The following is an 18,122-nucleotide window of genomic DNA, read 5'->3' on the forward strand; positions in this document are numbered from 1 at the left end:
AGTACATTGAAGGACATAACATGAAATTGTAAATAATTGTAAATAAATGTTTTTTCCAGCATCAGTCCGTTTTTTTTCTAGCCGCACCTCGTAGACTCAGATCACAATATAGTAGTGATGAAGAGTTGAAGACATTAGTCAGGAAGAATCAATACGCAAAGAAGTGGGATACGGAAGTACTAAGGAATGACGAGATACGTTTGAAGTTCTCTAACGTTATAGATACAGCAATAAGGAATAGCGCAGTAGGCAGTACAGTTGAAGAGGAATGGACATCTCTAAAAAGGGCCATCACAGAAGTTGAGAAGGAAAACATACGTACAAAGAAGGTAGCTGCGAAGAAACCATGGGTAACAGAAGAAATACTTCAGTTGATTGATGAAAGGAGGAAGTACAAACATGTTCCGGGAAAATCAGGAATACAGAAATACAAGTCGCTGAGGAATGAAATAAATAGGAAGTGCAGGGAAGCTAAGACGAAATGGCTGCAGGAAAAATGTGAAGACATCGAAAAAGATATGATTGTCGGAAGGACAGATTCAGCATACAGGAAAGTCAAAACAACCTTTGGTGACATTAAAAGCAACGGTGGTAACATTAAGAGTGCAACGGGAATTCCACTGTTAAATGCAGAGGAGAGAGCAGATAGCTGGAAAGAATACATTGGAAGCCTCTATGAGGGTGAAGATTTGTCTGATCTGATAGAAGAAGAAACAGGAGTCGATTTAGAAGAGATAGGGGATCCAGTATTAGAATCGGAATTTAAAAGAGCTTTGGAGGACTTACGGTCAAATAAGGCAGAAGGGATAGATAACATTCCATCAGAATTTCTAAAATCATTGGGGGAAGTGGCAACAAAACGACTATTCACGTTGGTGTGTAGAATATATGAGTCTGGCGACATACCATCTGATTTTCGGAAAAGCATCATCCACACAATTCCGAAGACGGCAAGAGCTGACAAGTGCGAGAATTATCGCACAATCAGCTTAACAGCTCATGCATCGAAGCTGCTTACAAGAATAATATACAGAAGAATGGAAAAGAAAATTGAGAATGCGCTAGGTGACGATCAGTTTGGCTTTAGGAAAAGTAAAGGGACGAGAGAGGCAATTCTGACGTTACGGTTAATAATGGAAGCAAGGCTAAAGAAAAATGAAGACACTTTCATAGGATTTGTCGACCTGGAAAAAGCGTTCGACAATATAAAATGGTGCAAGCTGTTCGAGATTCTGAAGAAAGTAGGGGTAAGCTATAGTGAGAGACGGGTCATATACAATATGTACAGCAACCAAGAGGGAATAATAAGAGTGGACGATCAAGAACGAAGTGCTCGTATTAAGAAGGGTGTAAGACAATGCTGTAGCATTTCGCCCCTACTCTTCAATTTGTACATCGAGGAAGCAATGATGGAAATAAAAGAAAGGTTCAGGAGTGGAATTAAAATACAAGGTGAAAGGATATCAATGATACGATTCGCTGATGACATTGCTATCCTGAGTGAAAGTGAAGAATTAAATGATCTGCTGAACGGAATGAACAGTCTAATGAGTACGCAGTATGGTTTGAGAGTAAATCGGAGAAAGACGAAGGTAATGAGAAGTAGTAGAAATGAGAACAGCGAGAAACTTAACATCAGGATTAATGGTCACGAAGTCAATGAAGTTAAGGAATTCTGCTACCTAGGCAGTAAAATAACCAATGACGGACGGAGCAAGGAGGACATTAAAAGCACACTCGCTATGGCAAAAAAGGCATTTCTGGCCAAGAGAAGTCTACTAATATCAAATACCGGCCTTAATTTGAGGAAGAAATTTCTGAAGATGTACGTCTGGAGTACAGCATTGTATGGTAGTGAAACATGGACTGTGGGAAAACCGGAACAGAAGAGAATCGAAGCATTTGAGATGTGGTGCTGTAGACGAATGTTGAAAATTAGGTGGACTGATAAGGTAAGGAATGAGGAGGTTCTACGCAGAATCGGAGAGGAAAGGAATATGTGGAAAACACTGATAAGGAGAAGGGACAGGATGATAGGACATCTGCTAAGACATGAGGGAATGACTTCCATGGTACTAGAGGGAGCTGTAGAGGGCAAAAACTGTAGAGGAAGACAGAGATTGGAATACGTCAAGCAAATAATTGAGGACGTAGGTTGCAAGTGCTACTCTGAGATGAAGAGGTTAGCACAGGAAAGGAATTCGTGGCTGGCCGCATCAAACCAGTCAGTAGACTGATGACCAAAAAAAAAAAAAAAATGTATCATGAAGCAAATACCGTCCGCACTGGCGGAATGTTACGTGATTCCACGTACTTGTACGTTTGTGACTATTACAGCGTCATCTATCACAAAGCGGAAAAACTGGTCCAACTAAAACATTCATATTTCTTTACGTGCTATACGAGTATGTAATAAAAAACGAGGGTTCCTATATAAAAAAGCAGTTGATATCCGTTTGACCTATGGCACTGCCATCTAGCGAGCCAACTATAGCGCCATCTGGTTTCCCCCTTCAAACTGGACGAGTTTCGTTCTTTGTAGTTTTTTCGTTTGATGCTTGTTTATTGAGATATTTGGCCCGCCGGTCACTATCAATCGACCACCCTGTATATTTACAAGACTATTATTTACACTTTTGCCGCCCAGAAGTTAGCGACCTCTATTGCATTTGGCGTTGCATGTGGCAGGTCTTCTGTTGTGCATGTTGCTGGACATTGGGTACACTGCAACAGGTGGAAGGTCGTCTGCGTTGCTCCACACTCACAGAGAGGTGGCTCCTCTAAGAAACATCATTTAGTCAAATTGCTCTTATATTTCGTGATAACCGAGCGTTGTCTGTTGAGGGATCTCCATGTTCTCCAATTCTCTGTGTATCCGGGTGGTAGCCTTTCGCTTGGTGTAATCCATCCCACAGTACAGGTAAGCCCTGCACGCCATAGTTCGATTCGGCATCGCTATGGTGCCCCAACTAGAGCCTCGGTAGATCTGAGGAAGCTTTTTCTGGATTTCAGTAGTGGGTTTGCCGGTTGATAGCCATATAGGGGGAGGGCTTCAGAAGTTTCTGATTTTTCTTCCCACTTTTTGCTGGTACCTCTCGGCGGATGTCGGGGGGGTGCAATTCCCGCGAGGCTGTACAGTTTATCCAGAGGAGTAGGCTTCAGGCACCCGGTGATGATACGACAAACATTATTAAGAGCGAGATCCACTGTTTTGGCATGGCAAGAACTGAACCACACTGGGCTTGCGTGTTCTCCGGCAGAGTAACACAATGCAAGGGAAGAGGTTCTCACTGTGTTGGCGTGTGCTCCCCACGTTGTGCCTGTTAGCTTTCTGATGATATTGTTCCTGGCTGCCAATTTTCGCTTGGTATTTAGGCAGTGCCTCTTATATGTTAATACACGGTCAAGGGTAACCCCTAGGTATTTGAGATACGTACAGTGTTCTAGTGATGTTACTTCCCAGGTGATTTTGAGGGCTCTAGCTGCCTGCCGGTTTTAAGATCGAAAGCGCAAGTCTCTGTTTTTCCAGGATTTGGTCTCAACTGGTTTTCCCTGTAGTAAGCTGACAGTTCTCTCAATGCTTTAGACAGATTCTCTTCAACAGTTTCAAAGCAGCGGGCTTAGGCGGTGATACCACAATCATGTGCATAGATGAAGCTCTGTGTTCCTTCAGGTAGTGGTTGATCATTTGTATCGATGTTAAACAAAGCTGGTGCAAGCACACTTCCCTTTTCTGTGATCTTCATCTGCTTCTCTCGCCCTGGAATTCAACAAAAAATCTTATATTTTCAAGGAGATTGCTTATGAAACAGGTACGCTGGTAGTCTCTAGTGGCATTGTACAGCTTCATAAGAAGTCTTCTATCATTAACTGTGTCATAAGCTGCTGTTAGATCTATAAATACAGCTCCTGTGATCTCTTCCCTTTCAAAACCATCTTCGATGTGCTATGTTAGTTTCAACACTTGAGATGTACAGCTCTTTCCCTGTCTGAATCCAGCCTGCTGTAGAATGTTTACTGTCTCTAGCTTCTCCGTTAGTCGGTGTAGGATGCGTTTTTCAAGAAGTTTATACAGATGAGACAGGAGAGATATAGGGCGGTAACTTTTAGGATCATTTTGGTCCTTGCCTGGCTCGCGGGTAGCTATAACTTTGGCTTTCCTCTAGAGTTTAGGAATCTTGCACGATTGGACACAGATCTCTCAGCCATGCTTTTGTTATCGGCCCAAAGTTCTTTATCTGCTCAACTCTTATATCATCAAGGCCTGCCGGAGCATTGGTTTCTTGGCCAGGTGGTCTCTCACATGTCTTCTTACCAGGCCTGGCCGAATAAGGTGGTTTCCCATTTTGTATGAGCTGGTGTGCAATTTGATCAGTTCGGACATTCACATGCATATTCGCCTGTGTAGGGTCATTATTCAAGCGTTTTAGAAGCCTCCAGGCCTCGTCAATACTTCTACTAATATCACAGTCTTCCATCAGTTTCTCCCACTGTGTTCTCTTCTCCTCGAAGATTGAGGAGATGACAGATCTAGCTATTTAGGAGGTTTCCTTACTGAATGGGTTTTCATTTTATTGGGTGTAATACTCCTCGAGCAGTGTAGCTGTTTCTGAAGTTACGCCCTGTAGGTAGTTTGTCTTGCAGCCTCTCGGTGTACATGCTCCCGTGCAGAATTTAACAAGCTCAACAAAGTGTTCATACTCTTCAGACACAAGCTTAATTGTATGGACTTTATCGTCCAGCATTTTAGAAAGTTTCGGCCAATCTGATTTCTTGAAATTATACCTTCGTCTAAAACCAATTTCTCGGGGTTTTATGATGGGAAGACGTCGGCACATTATTGGTCTATGTTGTGTGTTAGGTGTAGGATGACACACTGATTTATGGCACTGTTGCGCTGCATTTTCACTCATAAATAAGAGGTCAGGGTTGTACTCTCGTTGCCACCTTCCACTGTCAAAGAATGGAGGTAGTTTACTATCATGAATGAGGGAGAGGGAGTTAGTTTCAGCCCATGATATAACGGCTTCACCATTTTCATCTTCTCGAGTGTATCCCCAGGCATGGCTGTGGCTATTAAAATCCCCTGTTACCACAGATCTCTTTCGCGAATCAAAGTTTTTAGGAGGAACAAAGGAGAATTTTTCAGAAAGAGGCTTGTACACTGACGTGATCACACAGTTGCTGAGTTCCATGGTGATGATCTCGATGTTATTGTCATATGTACAAAATGCACTCAAGACTTGGATTTCTGGCTTGACGACAATAGCGCTACCATGACACTTCCTGGCAGATTAAAATTGTGTGCCGGACCGAGACTCGAACTCAGGACTTTTGCCTTTCCCGGGCAAGTGCTCTACCAACTGAGCTACCCAAGCACGACTCACGCCCCGTCCTTGCTTGGGTAGCTCAGTTGGTAGAGCACTTGCTCGCGAAAGGCAAAGGTCCCGAGTTCGAGTCTCGGTCCGGCACACAGATTTAATCTGCCAGGAAGTTTCATATCAGCGCACACTCCGCTGCAGAGTGAAAATCTCAATCTAGCGCTACCATGTTTAGCATGAGGTACTTCTGCAGCTAGCTGCAAACCAGGTATTTTCGGTCGTCTTTGCTGGGTATCTCTGTGAGTTTCTTGTATGTACAGTACATCACACTTCTGTTCACGGCACAGTTCTTGAAGCATCTGTTGCTTAGGTTGTGACATGCCTTCAATATTTACTGAAATAACTGTCAGAAAAGGTTCTAAAAAGAACCGTTTATTTAAACGTATCTTGTTTAAACTCATGCTAAATCAAAGACATTTTGCGTAATGGAAAAGTCTGCACTACTTACTTTAGTACTAAAATTTAGATAAATATTATATTTTCTGTTAGAGTCTTGTAATGGCCACAACCATGAAATGGGGGAATTCTGTCTGATTTAGAGACGTATATGCTGTCACTGTTGCTGGCTTAATCCTTTCGAAAATTTCAAGAAATGTTAATTTACAAGTGTACTTTAGAATGTCATTCAATGTTCCATGAACTATTTCCTTGAGCATTGTGAAGATAACACTGGAAAAAGCGGCCGCACAGAATCACAAGGAAAGTCATAACGCAAGAAGCCCAGTTCATTTGGGCACTGCGACTAAATAAGAACCCAGTCGTATGTGACCCAATAACCGTCGCATCATAAGGGACTAGGAGGGGGGGAGGACTTCATGCTGATCTTGAAAACATTGTTATCCGGTCGTGTATTACATATTTTAACATTTTGAAAAAGTATTAATTGCTTTTAATGATTTCGTATATGAGATTTTGTACACGATTTAAATATTTCATTAACACTTAACCGAAAAATTTAAGTAATAGTGACTGTGACTTTTCGCATGGTTATATTTCAGGTTCGGGACCATTCTTACACGCCTATATATATTTAAAAAGTGCATTGTGAATAAAACTCAATTATGATTAAGGAAATTTATACGTTTTAAAATTTTTTGCTCTAGTCGTCAAGTATCACTCACCTCAGTATACACGTTGTGAGAGATACATTGGTATTTACAAGATATTTTCGGCTCCTGGGTTCTACGTAGACATCAGTAGCTACTCTAAATTGCATACCTGAGGAGGTATGACCATTCGTTCATTTTCGCTAATGTGGAACACATCTCCTCAGCTCAGCAGATGTTCATACTTGTTAAGGTACGCACTTTAGAGCCCATGTTGATTGGACATTTTTTCTCGTTTGCGTACACACTACCACCACTGAAAGTTACCAGCCCTACACTCTTCGCAGCACAAAGAACCAGTACTTGAATTCAACTGTCAAAGGTATCAGAACGGTTTTCGTTTATAACTTTCGACTCTTTCGTTTCCGGTACAGGGATCCTTACTTCAAATTAATACATTTATCGTTCTCCATCATCCTAGAAAGTCTGTAACGTCATCACGGAAACACCCCATGTATACGTACATTTACACACGCACGCGCCTGTAACTTTGACGCTCTTGTCTCGTTGCATGACGATACCGGACATGGGTTCCTGTTCAAAATACGATGTACTCACTCCCCTCTACAAGTCCTAGAAGTATGTAACGGGAATTTCCGACCACCCTGTATACTATCATCCTCATTTTCATGAAACCGGGTAGTGCTACATGGATACTCCGAAAATCACACTTAAGTGCCTGGCAGAGGGTTCATCTAACCAGCTTCACAGTAATTCCCTGTCAATCCAATCTCGAACAGTGCGATGAAAAACAAACAGCTATATCTTTTCATGCGAGCTCTGATTTCCCTTATTTTATAATGATGATCGTTTCTCCCTATCCATGTCGGTGCCAACAAAATATTTTCGCATTCGGAGGAGAAAGTTGCTAGTTGAAATTTCGTAAAAAGATTTCACCGCAACGAGAAACATCTTTGTTTTAATTATGTCCACCCCAACGCTGTATCATGTCAGTGACACTCTCTCATCTGTTTCTCGATATGCTGCTCTTCTTTGAACTTTCTCCGTGTACTCTGTAGATAGTACCTGGTAAGGATCCCACATGACGCAGCAGTACTCCAAACGAGTACGGATAACCGTAGTGTAGTCAGTCTCTTTAGAAGATCTATTGCATCTTTTAAGTGTTCTGCCAATAAATCGCAGTCTTTGGTTCGTCTGGTCCACAACATTATCCATGTATTCTTTCCAATTTTAGTTGCTCGTAATTGTAATTCTTAGGTATTTAGTTGAATTTACTGACTTCGAATTTGATAGATTTATCGTGTAACCGAAGTTTAACGAATTCCTTTTCCTACTCATGTGGATGACCTCACTTTTTTCATTATTTAGGGTAAATAGTCGATTTTCGCACCATACAGATATCTTTTCTAAATCGTTTTGCAATTTGTTTTGATCTTCTGCTGAATTTACTAGACGATAAACGACAGCATGATCTGCAAACAACCTAAGTCGCCAGCTCAGATTGTCTGCTAAATCGTTTATATAGATAAGGAACAGCAGAGGGGTTGTAACACTGCCTTGGGGGACGCAGGAAATCACTTCTGTTTCCCTCGATGACTTTTCGTCAGTTACTACTAACTGTGGCCTCTTCGACAGGATATCACGAAACCAGTCACATAATTGACACGATATCCCATAACCAGGCAACTGAATTACAAGCAGCTTGTGAGATAGTGCCAAAAGCCTTCTGGAAATTTAGAGATATGGAATCAATTTGAAATCCGTTGTCAATAGCACTCAACACTTCGTGTGAGTAAAGAGCTAGTTGTGTTCCACAGTAACGATGTTCTCTAAAACCGTGTTGACTGTGTGTCAATAGGCCGCTCTCTTCGAGGTAATTCATAATATTCGAATTATATTGTATTATATAACTACCAATGCCCGGTTTTACGGATCTGAAGATGGCAACACTTATTTCCGTAATTAGTAACCCAGTAACTTAGTTAACAGAGCGATCCTGACAGTTAAATTAGTTTTCAAAAGAGGACTACGATTCAAAATTATAGATCGCCTCCTACACTGAATGATCATGTCAGGTAAACGTGACACTGATTTCTTGACGTGAAAAAACGTCTAGGCAGCGGGACTCCGTCGAACGACTTTCTGCGCTCGCCAAAGCACTTGATCTCGTAGCACGGCCTCCGGTTCCTAAGGTCCTCTCCTAACGCTTGTTTAAACAAACCAAATATTTTCTCTTTTTTCCGTAAATATTTCGTACACTCAGTTTGTCCTTCCAATTTCCTCATTGCGAGGTATTTTTGAATAACCTTGACTTTTCAGTTTCCTTGCACCTACAAAATACTCACTTTAAGTAAGGCAATATCGTTGACCCAAGAGTCAGACGGATCGTACTGTGGATGAACGGTGATGACGTCAACCACGTGCAGTGATCCCTCCTCCTTCAGATTGGTGACGCCCGCTCGCACCTCCAAAACGTCGTAGCTGCAGACATAAGACTTTGTTACTGCATCTGTATCTTACAAAAAACTATTATTGCTACATACTGCATCTCAGTCTACACGAGAATGGGAATTTGCGCGAAATTCTTATAAATGAACAGAAACAGAAATAATGGAGCGAGGCACAGAATACTCCCACAGTCTACTGAATTCGAGTGAATATCAAATGAAAGAAGACCAAGAGAAGAAATAAAAGAAGCAAATGAAGAACTAGAAGGAAGAGAAGAGCGTATAGCTGTTATGAAGCTAAAAAGTGGAAAGACAACAAAGCACGATGACATCAAACCAAATATGGTTAAATTCTTGGAGAATAAACAGAAGACCTGCTACTTAAAACGGTGTTGGATGTGTAGAAGACAAAGTAAACCTCTAGAGAGTGGAAAGCCGCAACAATCACTCACATACTTAAGAAGGAGGATAATCGTGAATGTAGTAACCATTACTGTCTCTATATCTGGAAAGATCTACTCAGGTATCTTAGAAACTACATTCAGGAAGGACGTGAATAAAAACTATACGGACCGTATCGCTTTCGCCTAAAGGGAAGCATCCAGGATTTCATCATCACACTTTCAATGGCCAGACAAAATTTTCTGGAGAAAATCAAGATTTCTCATGCTCTATTTTAGGACTTGAAGGACATATTTGAATGTTTCCTGAGAGAAACGCTTAGCAGCACCAGAAGTCAATGAAACATAACCATGATGACACACATAACAAAGAAAAGACACGTTTAAGTACTTGAGCTCTAACATCAATCGAAATGGGAATATGGAAGAAGAGAAATTAGGGAAACATTTAGAACAGTAGGAACAGGTTAATGGTTTCAGACTGAACTTCCTGAACAAGAGAGAGATCTCGAAGGTAGCTCCGTGTAAAGCAAATCGGCCTTCCAGACAGGGAAATGATTACCATTGGCAAGCGTCGCCAAACCCTTGCTGGCCAGGGCGGAATTTAGGACCATGCCCAGGCTCAGTTCGTAACGTCGGTGCTCAAACCCAGTGAATTATATATTTTTGACGGACACTGAGCCCTCGGTCACGCTTTGTGTTGTATGCAGTGCAGAGAGCGACGAACTGGTGCCTACACAACTCTTCACGCCAGTGACTGGAGAGCGCGGCAAGGAATGCTAGTTTTAAAGTACACTGACCTTGAAATGCTCTCACGATACGTTGACGACGAAACCCAAGAGTAAAACGTAAAGACAAGTTGAAAATAGAGCGAGAGACTTTATTAGAACGGCGGGGATTGGCAGGTGACCTCAAGAACTCAGCCAACAGTGACGACGATAACAAAAACCAAGGTCCTATGTGGGGGAACGGAAGGGGAAATGGAGTTATTATTTGGACATGAAAAGTAAGGCTTCGTGGGATGTAGGAGTCTTTCATTTGAGGCTGAAGGAGACGGCTAGGAGCGCAGCAACGCCGATCAGCTGACAGTCGTCTCTGGAGCAAAATGGTCAGATGTCAAACGCCAACGCCGCAGCTTGGATCTGTAAAAAAGAAAAAATAACCTCACTCATTTCATAGCTTCATTCGTCAGCTTCGTAATGAATTGAATATCATTTCATTAACGGTCATAGTAATTGTGACATTTCTAAACTGAAGAGCCAAAGAAACTGGCACACCTGCCTAACACCATGCAGGACCCCCGCGAACACGCTAAAGTTCCGCAACTTGACGTGGCATGGACTCGACTAACTCTGAAGGAGAGCTGGAGGGAACTGACACCATGAATCCTGCAGGACTGTTCATAAATTCGTAAGAGTACGTTGCAAGGCATCCCAGATATTCTCAATAATTTTAATGTGTGGGAAGTTCGGTGGCCAATGGAAGCGTTTGAACTCAGAAGAGTGTTCCTGGAGCCGCTCTCTAGCAATTCTGGACATGTGGGGTGTCACTTTGTCTTGCAGGAACTGCCCAAGTCCGTCGGAATGGATACAGATGATCAGATGGTGTGCTTACGAACGTGTCACATCTCAGAGTGGTATCTAGACGTATCAGGGGTCCCATATCACTCCAACTGCAAATGCCCCACACCATTACAGAGCCTCCACGAGCTTCAACAGTCCCCTACTCACATGCAGGGTCCATGGATTCATGAGGTTGTCTCAATACCGCTCAATCAGGTGGCTGAGTGTACTCTGGTCCATTTTACCACCAACGAAAAATCATTGGCAGTACCAGGGATCGAATGTGGATCCCCCACATGAGGGTAGGTCACACAGACGAAGACATCTTTTGCTTAAGACTTCTTTTTCACTATTTTGATTCTCTCCTTCATCTACTATCTCTTCACATATAAGCATCACTGTATGTCTTACAGCTAGATGACCTGTATGGCACATTTCAGTACTTATCTATTTGCACTATTTTTACTTCCTCCCCCCTCCCCCACACACTGTTCTTACAGAACAGTACGCAAAGGTAACTAACTGACCTATCCACATGTTTTTCACAGACTTTTTCTTGTTGCGCTTCATCACTTTTTTCTCAGAACACTTGCTTTTTTTCCATCCTTCTGTAGCACATTATTTCAGTGAACTCACCCGCCATTCTAATAAAGTCTCTCGCTCTCTTTTCAATTTTTATTTACTTTTTACTCTTGGTTTTCGTCACCAACGTATCGTGAGAGCATTTCACACTCAGTGCACTTTAAAACTAGCTTTCCTTGCCGCGGTCTCCAGTCGCTGGCGTGATGAGTTGCGTAGGCGCCAGTTCGTCGCTCTCTGCACTGCATACAGCGATGCTTACTTGTAGATACACGCAAAGCGTGACTGAGGGCTCAGTGTCCATCCAAAATATATAATTCACTGGGTATGAGCACCGACGTTACGAACTAAGCCTTGTCACGCTCCTGAAATTCCGCCCTTGATATCAAGGCTTTGGCGACACTTGCCAATGGTGATCATATCCCTGCCTGGAAGGTCGAGTTATTCTCCATCTTTACAGTATATCTCCACGGAGCTACGTCCTCGAGCTTTGTCCTCGACGTACCTCCCAGGAAACATATTCCTCCATTCTATAGCGGTTCTTAATACGACTGGATTTCTTTTGCTATAGGAATATTTTTATTTCACTGTCCTGTTTCCTGTACATTGTAACCTCTCTCCCACTATATTTTGTTTACTCTTAACCGAAACAATTACTCATCCACGCCATCGGAGGCAGGTAAAGGATGGTTAATAGATAGAACACAAGTATGTTGCCGAAAAGAATAAACGTTCTCTTTTCTTCACGAATATTGTAGTAATAAAGTCCGCAATTTAAGTGATAGGGTTGCTTTGGAAGGACAACTAGTATGTATTTGGTTTATTGACTTCGAAAGTAACGCGCTTCCTAACAATGGTTACACTCAACTATGCTCGTATTAGCAGTTAAATTTAGCTCCACTTTCCCACTAAAATGTGCCATTACTGCATTGGTTTTCTAAATTAAACTATCATGCTACAGTAGTTCACGGTATCCTTCATAATTGTCTAAATAATAACATAACCTGGCAAAGTACGCTGCTGAGTAAGAATAAAGAGACTGATTTATCCAGTAATTTCATATGTACGTAATTACGCCAACCTATTCCCGAATAAACCGATTAATGAGTCATTGTTACACTACCATTGACGGAAAACTTCCAAACTCGTGTTTTGTCATCTGAAAACTGTCCATTTTTTGTGGGACCTTTTCACGTGAAACCTGAATAACGCCTCCTCCCTTTCTCCATACACACACACACACACACACACACACACACACAAAAGCACGAGAACGATAGCGCTTCTTACACGTCTATTCCGCCAAACGGCTCACTTACTTCATGTTACGGAGTTCCAGTAGCAGGTTGCCTTTTCAACGACTTCCAGCGGCAACCAAAATTTGAATTTCATGTAATTATTGATCGAATTTAAACAGAATATAACTTTTACTCTCTTACAAGCTTAACGTCACATATTAAACATATTAACTAATCTGTAAGATAATCTTACGTTTCAAGCTGTTTTATACGTGGGAGTTCGATGCTTTAACGAATCATGGGAGAGGGGGGGGGAGGGGGAGGGACCAGAGGGAGTTTTCTGGTTATTGAACTCAAACACCCCGATAATGTCTCCTGCCGGCAAAGGTGAGCTCAACTCCGAATGTTTAAGAGAACCAGAGATGCGTAAAGGATATGACTATTTAATACTACTATCAATAGTGGTACCTATCATAATGCCTCACTAGACTTCCGTTTATATTATAATTGCTTTGACTACCAGCTCACTACAGAATTTTGTTCTTGACGAAGTTAATTTCTGTGTTTTTATAGGAAATGAAGTACTTTTCCGCTATGTAATACTATTGTTATTATTATTGTTCTAATTGTGTTTACTCGGGAAATTCAGAGTCCAATCCTTTTTTTATTTTATTTTGAAGAGTACAGGAAAGTGTTGTACCTGTAGGGTAGCATAGAAACGAACACATGTTTTTGTTCTGGCGAGCGTTTCAATAGAGTGACTGACTTCTAAATCACATTGTTAAGCGGCAGTTCATGGCGAGATCATCACATAATCTATTGTTGCACTGATCCCACTCATTAGTATAGTCAATTATTTAACGCTGCATGAAAACTACAGACAATGTTCATTACTCCAAATGACTGCACAGCTAATTGTTTTTGTCCTTTCCTTTTAATGTGGTGAAAGGGACCTGTTATTTCTGCTGACTCTGGGGCTTTCTTTGCCACGCTTGCGACGGGCAGGTTGATTTAGAAGGACCGGAGTATCATAAAATTGTTTGGTGCTGAAAGGCATCCCTACACAGGCACAGAACAGGGAAATGGTAGTCTCCCATGTCTGGACAGCAGAAGTGGAGAGGGCGGACAGTATTTCATAACATCTGCATTGTGCGAGACACTAAAAGGAATCCTTTTGGCTAGATAAGTTCTCCAGGCCAAGTGAAAACAGAGAGGTTCAGACGGTAGGAACAGCCATTGGACGCTGCCATGTCACATGGATTTCCCATGCGTGCCTGTGTGCAAGGCTTTTGGTTGGTCATGGCTGGAAATCTGTCGTGTAATGGGAGAAATGTTTTGCCTTCTTTTCTGCAGCATATCATTATTGATTAACTAAAACAAAATCCGCAAGAGAAAGAAATTGTTAAACTGGTTCAGACAATTATTATTGCTCAGATTCGTCATCCACACCACATGCACATTCCCTAACAACCCATATGGTCGCACTATGTACATGACGATGTTGTACTTTAAAACAGTTTTTCACATATGGAAAAACCTTACTTTTCCAGAGTAAATTTGGTAACTTCACAAACGACTGCAACACACATAACGTGAAATAACAAAGTATATTAAACTTCTATTACAGGGGTAGATCTGGAATGTGTAACAACATACTTCTTCCTGTTTGTTATGGCGTGCACTTTGGTCCTGGCACTGCGATCCAACTGAATAAAAATTAAGCCAGTAAATAAACCCGCTCACCTGCCAACAGAGTCCACACAGTGAGCTGCAGTGATAGCCCAATAGTCGCCGATGATGGACGCACCGCACCAGTGGGCGCCGTTTTTCCGCAGGGACAGCTGCAACACCAGACTTACGTGTCAGTACAAAATGAATCGGTGGATGTTGTACGGTATAAGGATATAGCCCAGAATCACAATATGAACAAACCGATATCATTGTTTCGTACTAACTGAAACAGAATCACACTTCTACTTCACAATACATTTTAATGTTGAAACCCATGATACTTATTGTAAGCTTATTGTCATATCGCTGGCTTAGTTGTGGAGCATATTTGCGGGGAGCCACGTCCGTAGAGAGTCGAGCTCGGGACACGAAACTGTTATGTTGTGTAGTGTGTAGCTCTGTATGCAAGAAGCACTGTTAGCATTCAGGTTGAACTGTTGCTACAAGTGCTACTCTAGGGAAGTGATTAAATAAGGAAGTAATTCAGAGGAAAGCGCGTCAAGATGTAATTAAAAATGAGCAGTGCCGCCGATAACGTATTTATGTATCCTCTCCTTGCGTGTCGCACAGTATCAATCTTCCGCGCCGTGTTCGGTCTCCCAAAATGAATTGATGTGAATCAGTAAAAATTAGTTACCATAAAAGAGTGTAGTCAAGTGCCAGTGTCTTGTAGCGAGCGTGAGGACGTGTGTTCGATCATCGCGTTTCCACATTATCAACAATCAGCCGCGGCGCGATTGTTACGCGCACGCTCGTACAAGTGAGAACTGAGAACTAAGGAAAATTAGCTTTACAAACAGTGTTATCTCGTTACTAGTGACAAGGAGGACTATTACCAGATATCTGTATGTGTGACGAGCGTAAGAACTTTTGTTCGATCTTCATCTACATCTACATCTACATTTATACTCCGTAAGCCACCCAACGGTGTGTGGCGGAGGGCCCTTTACGTGCCACTGTCATTACCTCCCTTTCCTGTTCCAGTCGCGTATGGTTCGCGGGAAGAACGACTGTCTGAAAGCCTCCGTGCGCGCTCTAATCTCTCTATTTTTAAATTCGTGATCACCTCGGGAGGTATAAGTAGGGGGAAGCAATATATTCGATACGTCATCCAGAAACGCACCCTCTCGAAACCTGGCGAGCAAGCTGCACCGCGGTGCAGAGCGCCTCTCTTGCAGAGTCTGCCACTTGAGTTTGTTAAACATCTCTGTAACGCTATCACGGTTACCAAATAACCCTGTGACGAAACGCGCCGCTCTTCTTTGGATCTTCTCTATCTCCTCCGTCAACCCGATCAAGTACGGATCCCACACTGATGAGCAATACTCAAGTATAGGTCGAACGAGTGTTTTGTAAGCCACCTCCTTTGTTGATGGACTACATTTTCTAAGGACTCTCCCAATTAATCTCAACCTGGTGCCCGCCTTACCAACAATTAATTTTATATGATCATTCCACTTCAAATCGTTCCGCACGCATACTCCCAGATATTTTACAGAAGTAACTGGTACCAGTGTTTGTTCCGCTATCATATAATCATACAATAAAGGATCCTTCTTTCTATGTATTCGCAATACATTACATTTGTCTATGTTAAGGGCCAGTTGCCACTCCCTGCACCAAGTGCCTATCCGCTGCAGATCTTCCTGCATTTCGCTACAATTTTCTAATGCTGCAACTTCTCTGTATACTACAGCATCATCCGCGAAAAGCCGCATGGGACTTCCGACACTAACTACTAGGTCATTTATATATATTGTGAAAAGCAATGATCCCATAACACTCCCCTGTGGCACGCCAGAGGTTACTTTAACGTCTGTAGACGTCTCTCCATTGATAACAACATGCTGTGTTCTGTTTGCTAAAAACTCTTCAATCCAGCCACACAGCTGGTCTGATATTCCGTAGGCTCTTACTTTGTTTATCAGGCGACAGTGCGGAACTGTATCGAACGCCTTCCGGAAGTCAAGACAAATAGCATCTACCTGGGAGCCTGTATCTAATATTTTCTGGGTCTCATGAACAAATAAAGCGAGTTGGGTCTCACACGATCGCTGTTTCCGGAATCCATGTTGATTCCTACAGAGTAGATTCTGGGTTTCCAGAAACGACATGATACGCGAGCAAAAAACGTGTTCTAAAATTCTACAACAGATCGACGTCAGAGATATAGGTCTATAGTTTTGCGCATCTGCTCGACGACCCTTCTTGAAGACTGGGACTACCTGTGCTCTTTTCCAATCATTTGGAACCTTCCGTTCCTCTAGAGACTTGTGGTACACGTCTTTCGCGTACTCTGTGTAGAATCGAATTGGTATCCCGTCAGGTCCAGTGGACTTTCCTCTGTTGAGTGATTCCAGTTGCTTTTCTATTCCTTGGACACTTATTTCGATGTCAGCCATTTTTTCGTTCGTGCGAGGGTTTAGAGAAGGAACTGCAGTGCGGTCTTCCTCTGTGAAACAGCTTTGGAAAAAGGTGTTTAGTATTTCAGCTTTACGCGTGTCATCCTCTGTTTCAATGCCATCATCATCCCGGAGTGTCTGGATATGCTGTTTCGAGCCACTTACTGATTTAACGTAAGACCAGAACTTCCTAGGATTTTCTGTGAAGTCGGTACATAGAATTTTACCTTCGAACTCACTGAACACTTCACGCATAGCCCTCCTTACGCTAACTTTGACATCGTTTAGCTTCTGTTTGTCTGAGAGGTTTTGGCTGCGTTTAAACTTAGAGTGTAGCTCTCTTTGCTTTCGCAGTAGTTTCCTAACTTTGTTGTTGGATCACGGTGGGTTTTTCCCGTCCCTCACAGTTTTACTCGGCACGTACCTGTCTAAAACGCATTTTACGATTGCCTTGAACTTTTTCCATAAACACTCAACATTGTCAGTGTCGGAACAGAAATTTTCGTTTTGATCTGTTAGGTAGTCTGAAATCTGCCTTCTATTACTCTTGCTAAACAGATAAACCTTCCTCCCTTTTTTTATATTCCTACTAACTTCCATATTCAGGGATGCTGCAACGGCCTTGTGATCACTGATTCCCTGTTCTGTACATACAGAGTCGAAAACTTCGGGTCTGTTTGTTATCAGTAGGTCGAAGATGTTATCTCCACGAGTCGGTTCTCTGTTTAATTGCTCGAAGTAATTTTCGGATAGTGCACTCAGTATAATGTCACTCGATGCTCTGTCCCTACCACCCGTCCTAAACATCTGAGTGTCCCAGTCTATATCTGGTAAATTGAAATCTCCACCTAAGACTATAACATGCTGAGAAAATTTGTGTGAAATATATTCCAAGTTTTCTCTCAGTTGTTCTGCCACTAATGCTGCTGAGTCGGGAGGTCAGTAAAAGGAGCCAATTATTAACCTAGCTCGGCTTCCGCATCATTAACAATCACCCGCGTCGTGTCGGTTACGCGTACGCTCGTCCGAATGATCTTTTTGGACTGTTAATCATCAAGATTGTTAATTGGGATAAACATTTACTATTTAGAGTGTAAACGGTGCAATCTGTGGTTTCCATATCGTCTCAGAATATACGAGGTGCTTTTAAGTTCTAAGGCCTCCGATTTTTTTTCTCCGGACTGGAAAGAGATAGAAACATGCGCATTGTTTTAAAATGAGGCCGCATTCATTGTCAATACGTCCCGGAGATGGCAGCACCGTACGGCAGATGGAATTTTACCGCCAGCGGCGAGAATGAGAACTGTTTTAAAT

At 42.3% G+C, this 18,122-nt stretch overlaps 1 protein-coding gene across 1 annotated transcript in view; it reads right to left on the reverse strand.

Moving 5' to 3' along the window:
* LOC124778612 (trypsin-like) overlaps positions 1-18,122 on the reverse strand; it is a 66,813-nt gene that overhangs the window by 30,151 nt on the left and 18,540 nt on the right. The window contains exons 3-4 of the mRNA XM_047253656.1: positions 14,419-14,516; positions 8,794-8,929 (exon numbers count right to left, since the gene is read on the reverse strand). Of these exons, the coding sequence (XP_047109612.1) occupies positions 8,794-8,929; positions 14,419-14,516 (234 nt within the window). The remainder of the gene's footprint in view (positions 1-8,793; positions 8,930-14,418; positions 14,517-18,122) is intronic.

Source organism: Schistocerca piceifrons, chromosome 1 (assembly GCF_021461385.2).
Source record: "Schistocerca piceifrons isolate TAMUIC-IGC-003096 chromosome 1, iqSchPice1.1, whole genome shotgun sequence".
Lineage (NCBI taxonomy): Eukaryota > Metazoa > Arthropoda > Insecta > Orthoptera > Acrididae > Schistocerca > Schistocerca piceifrons.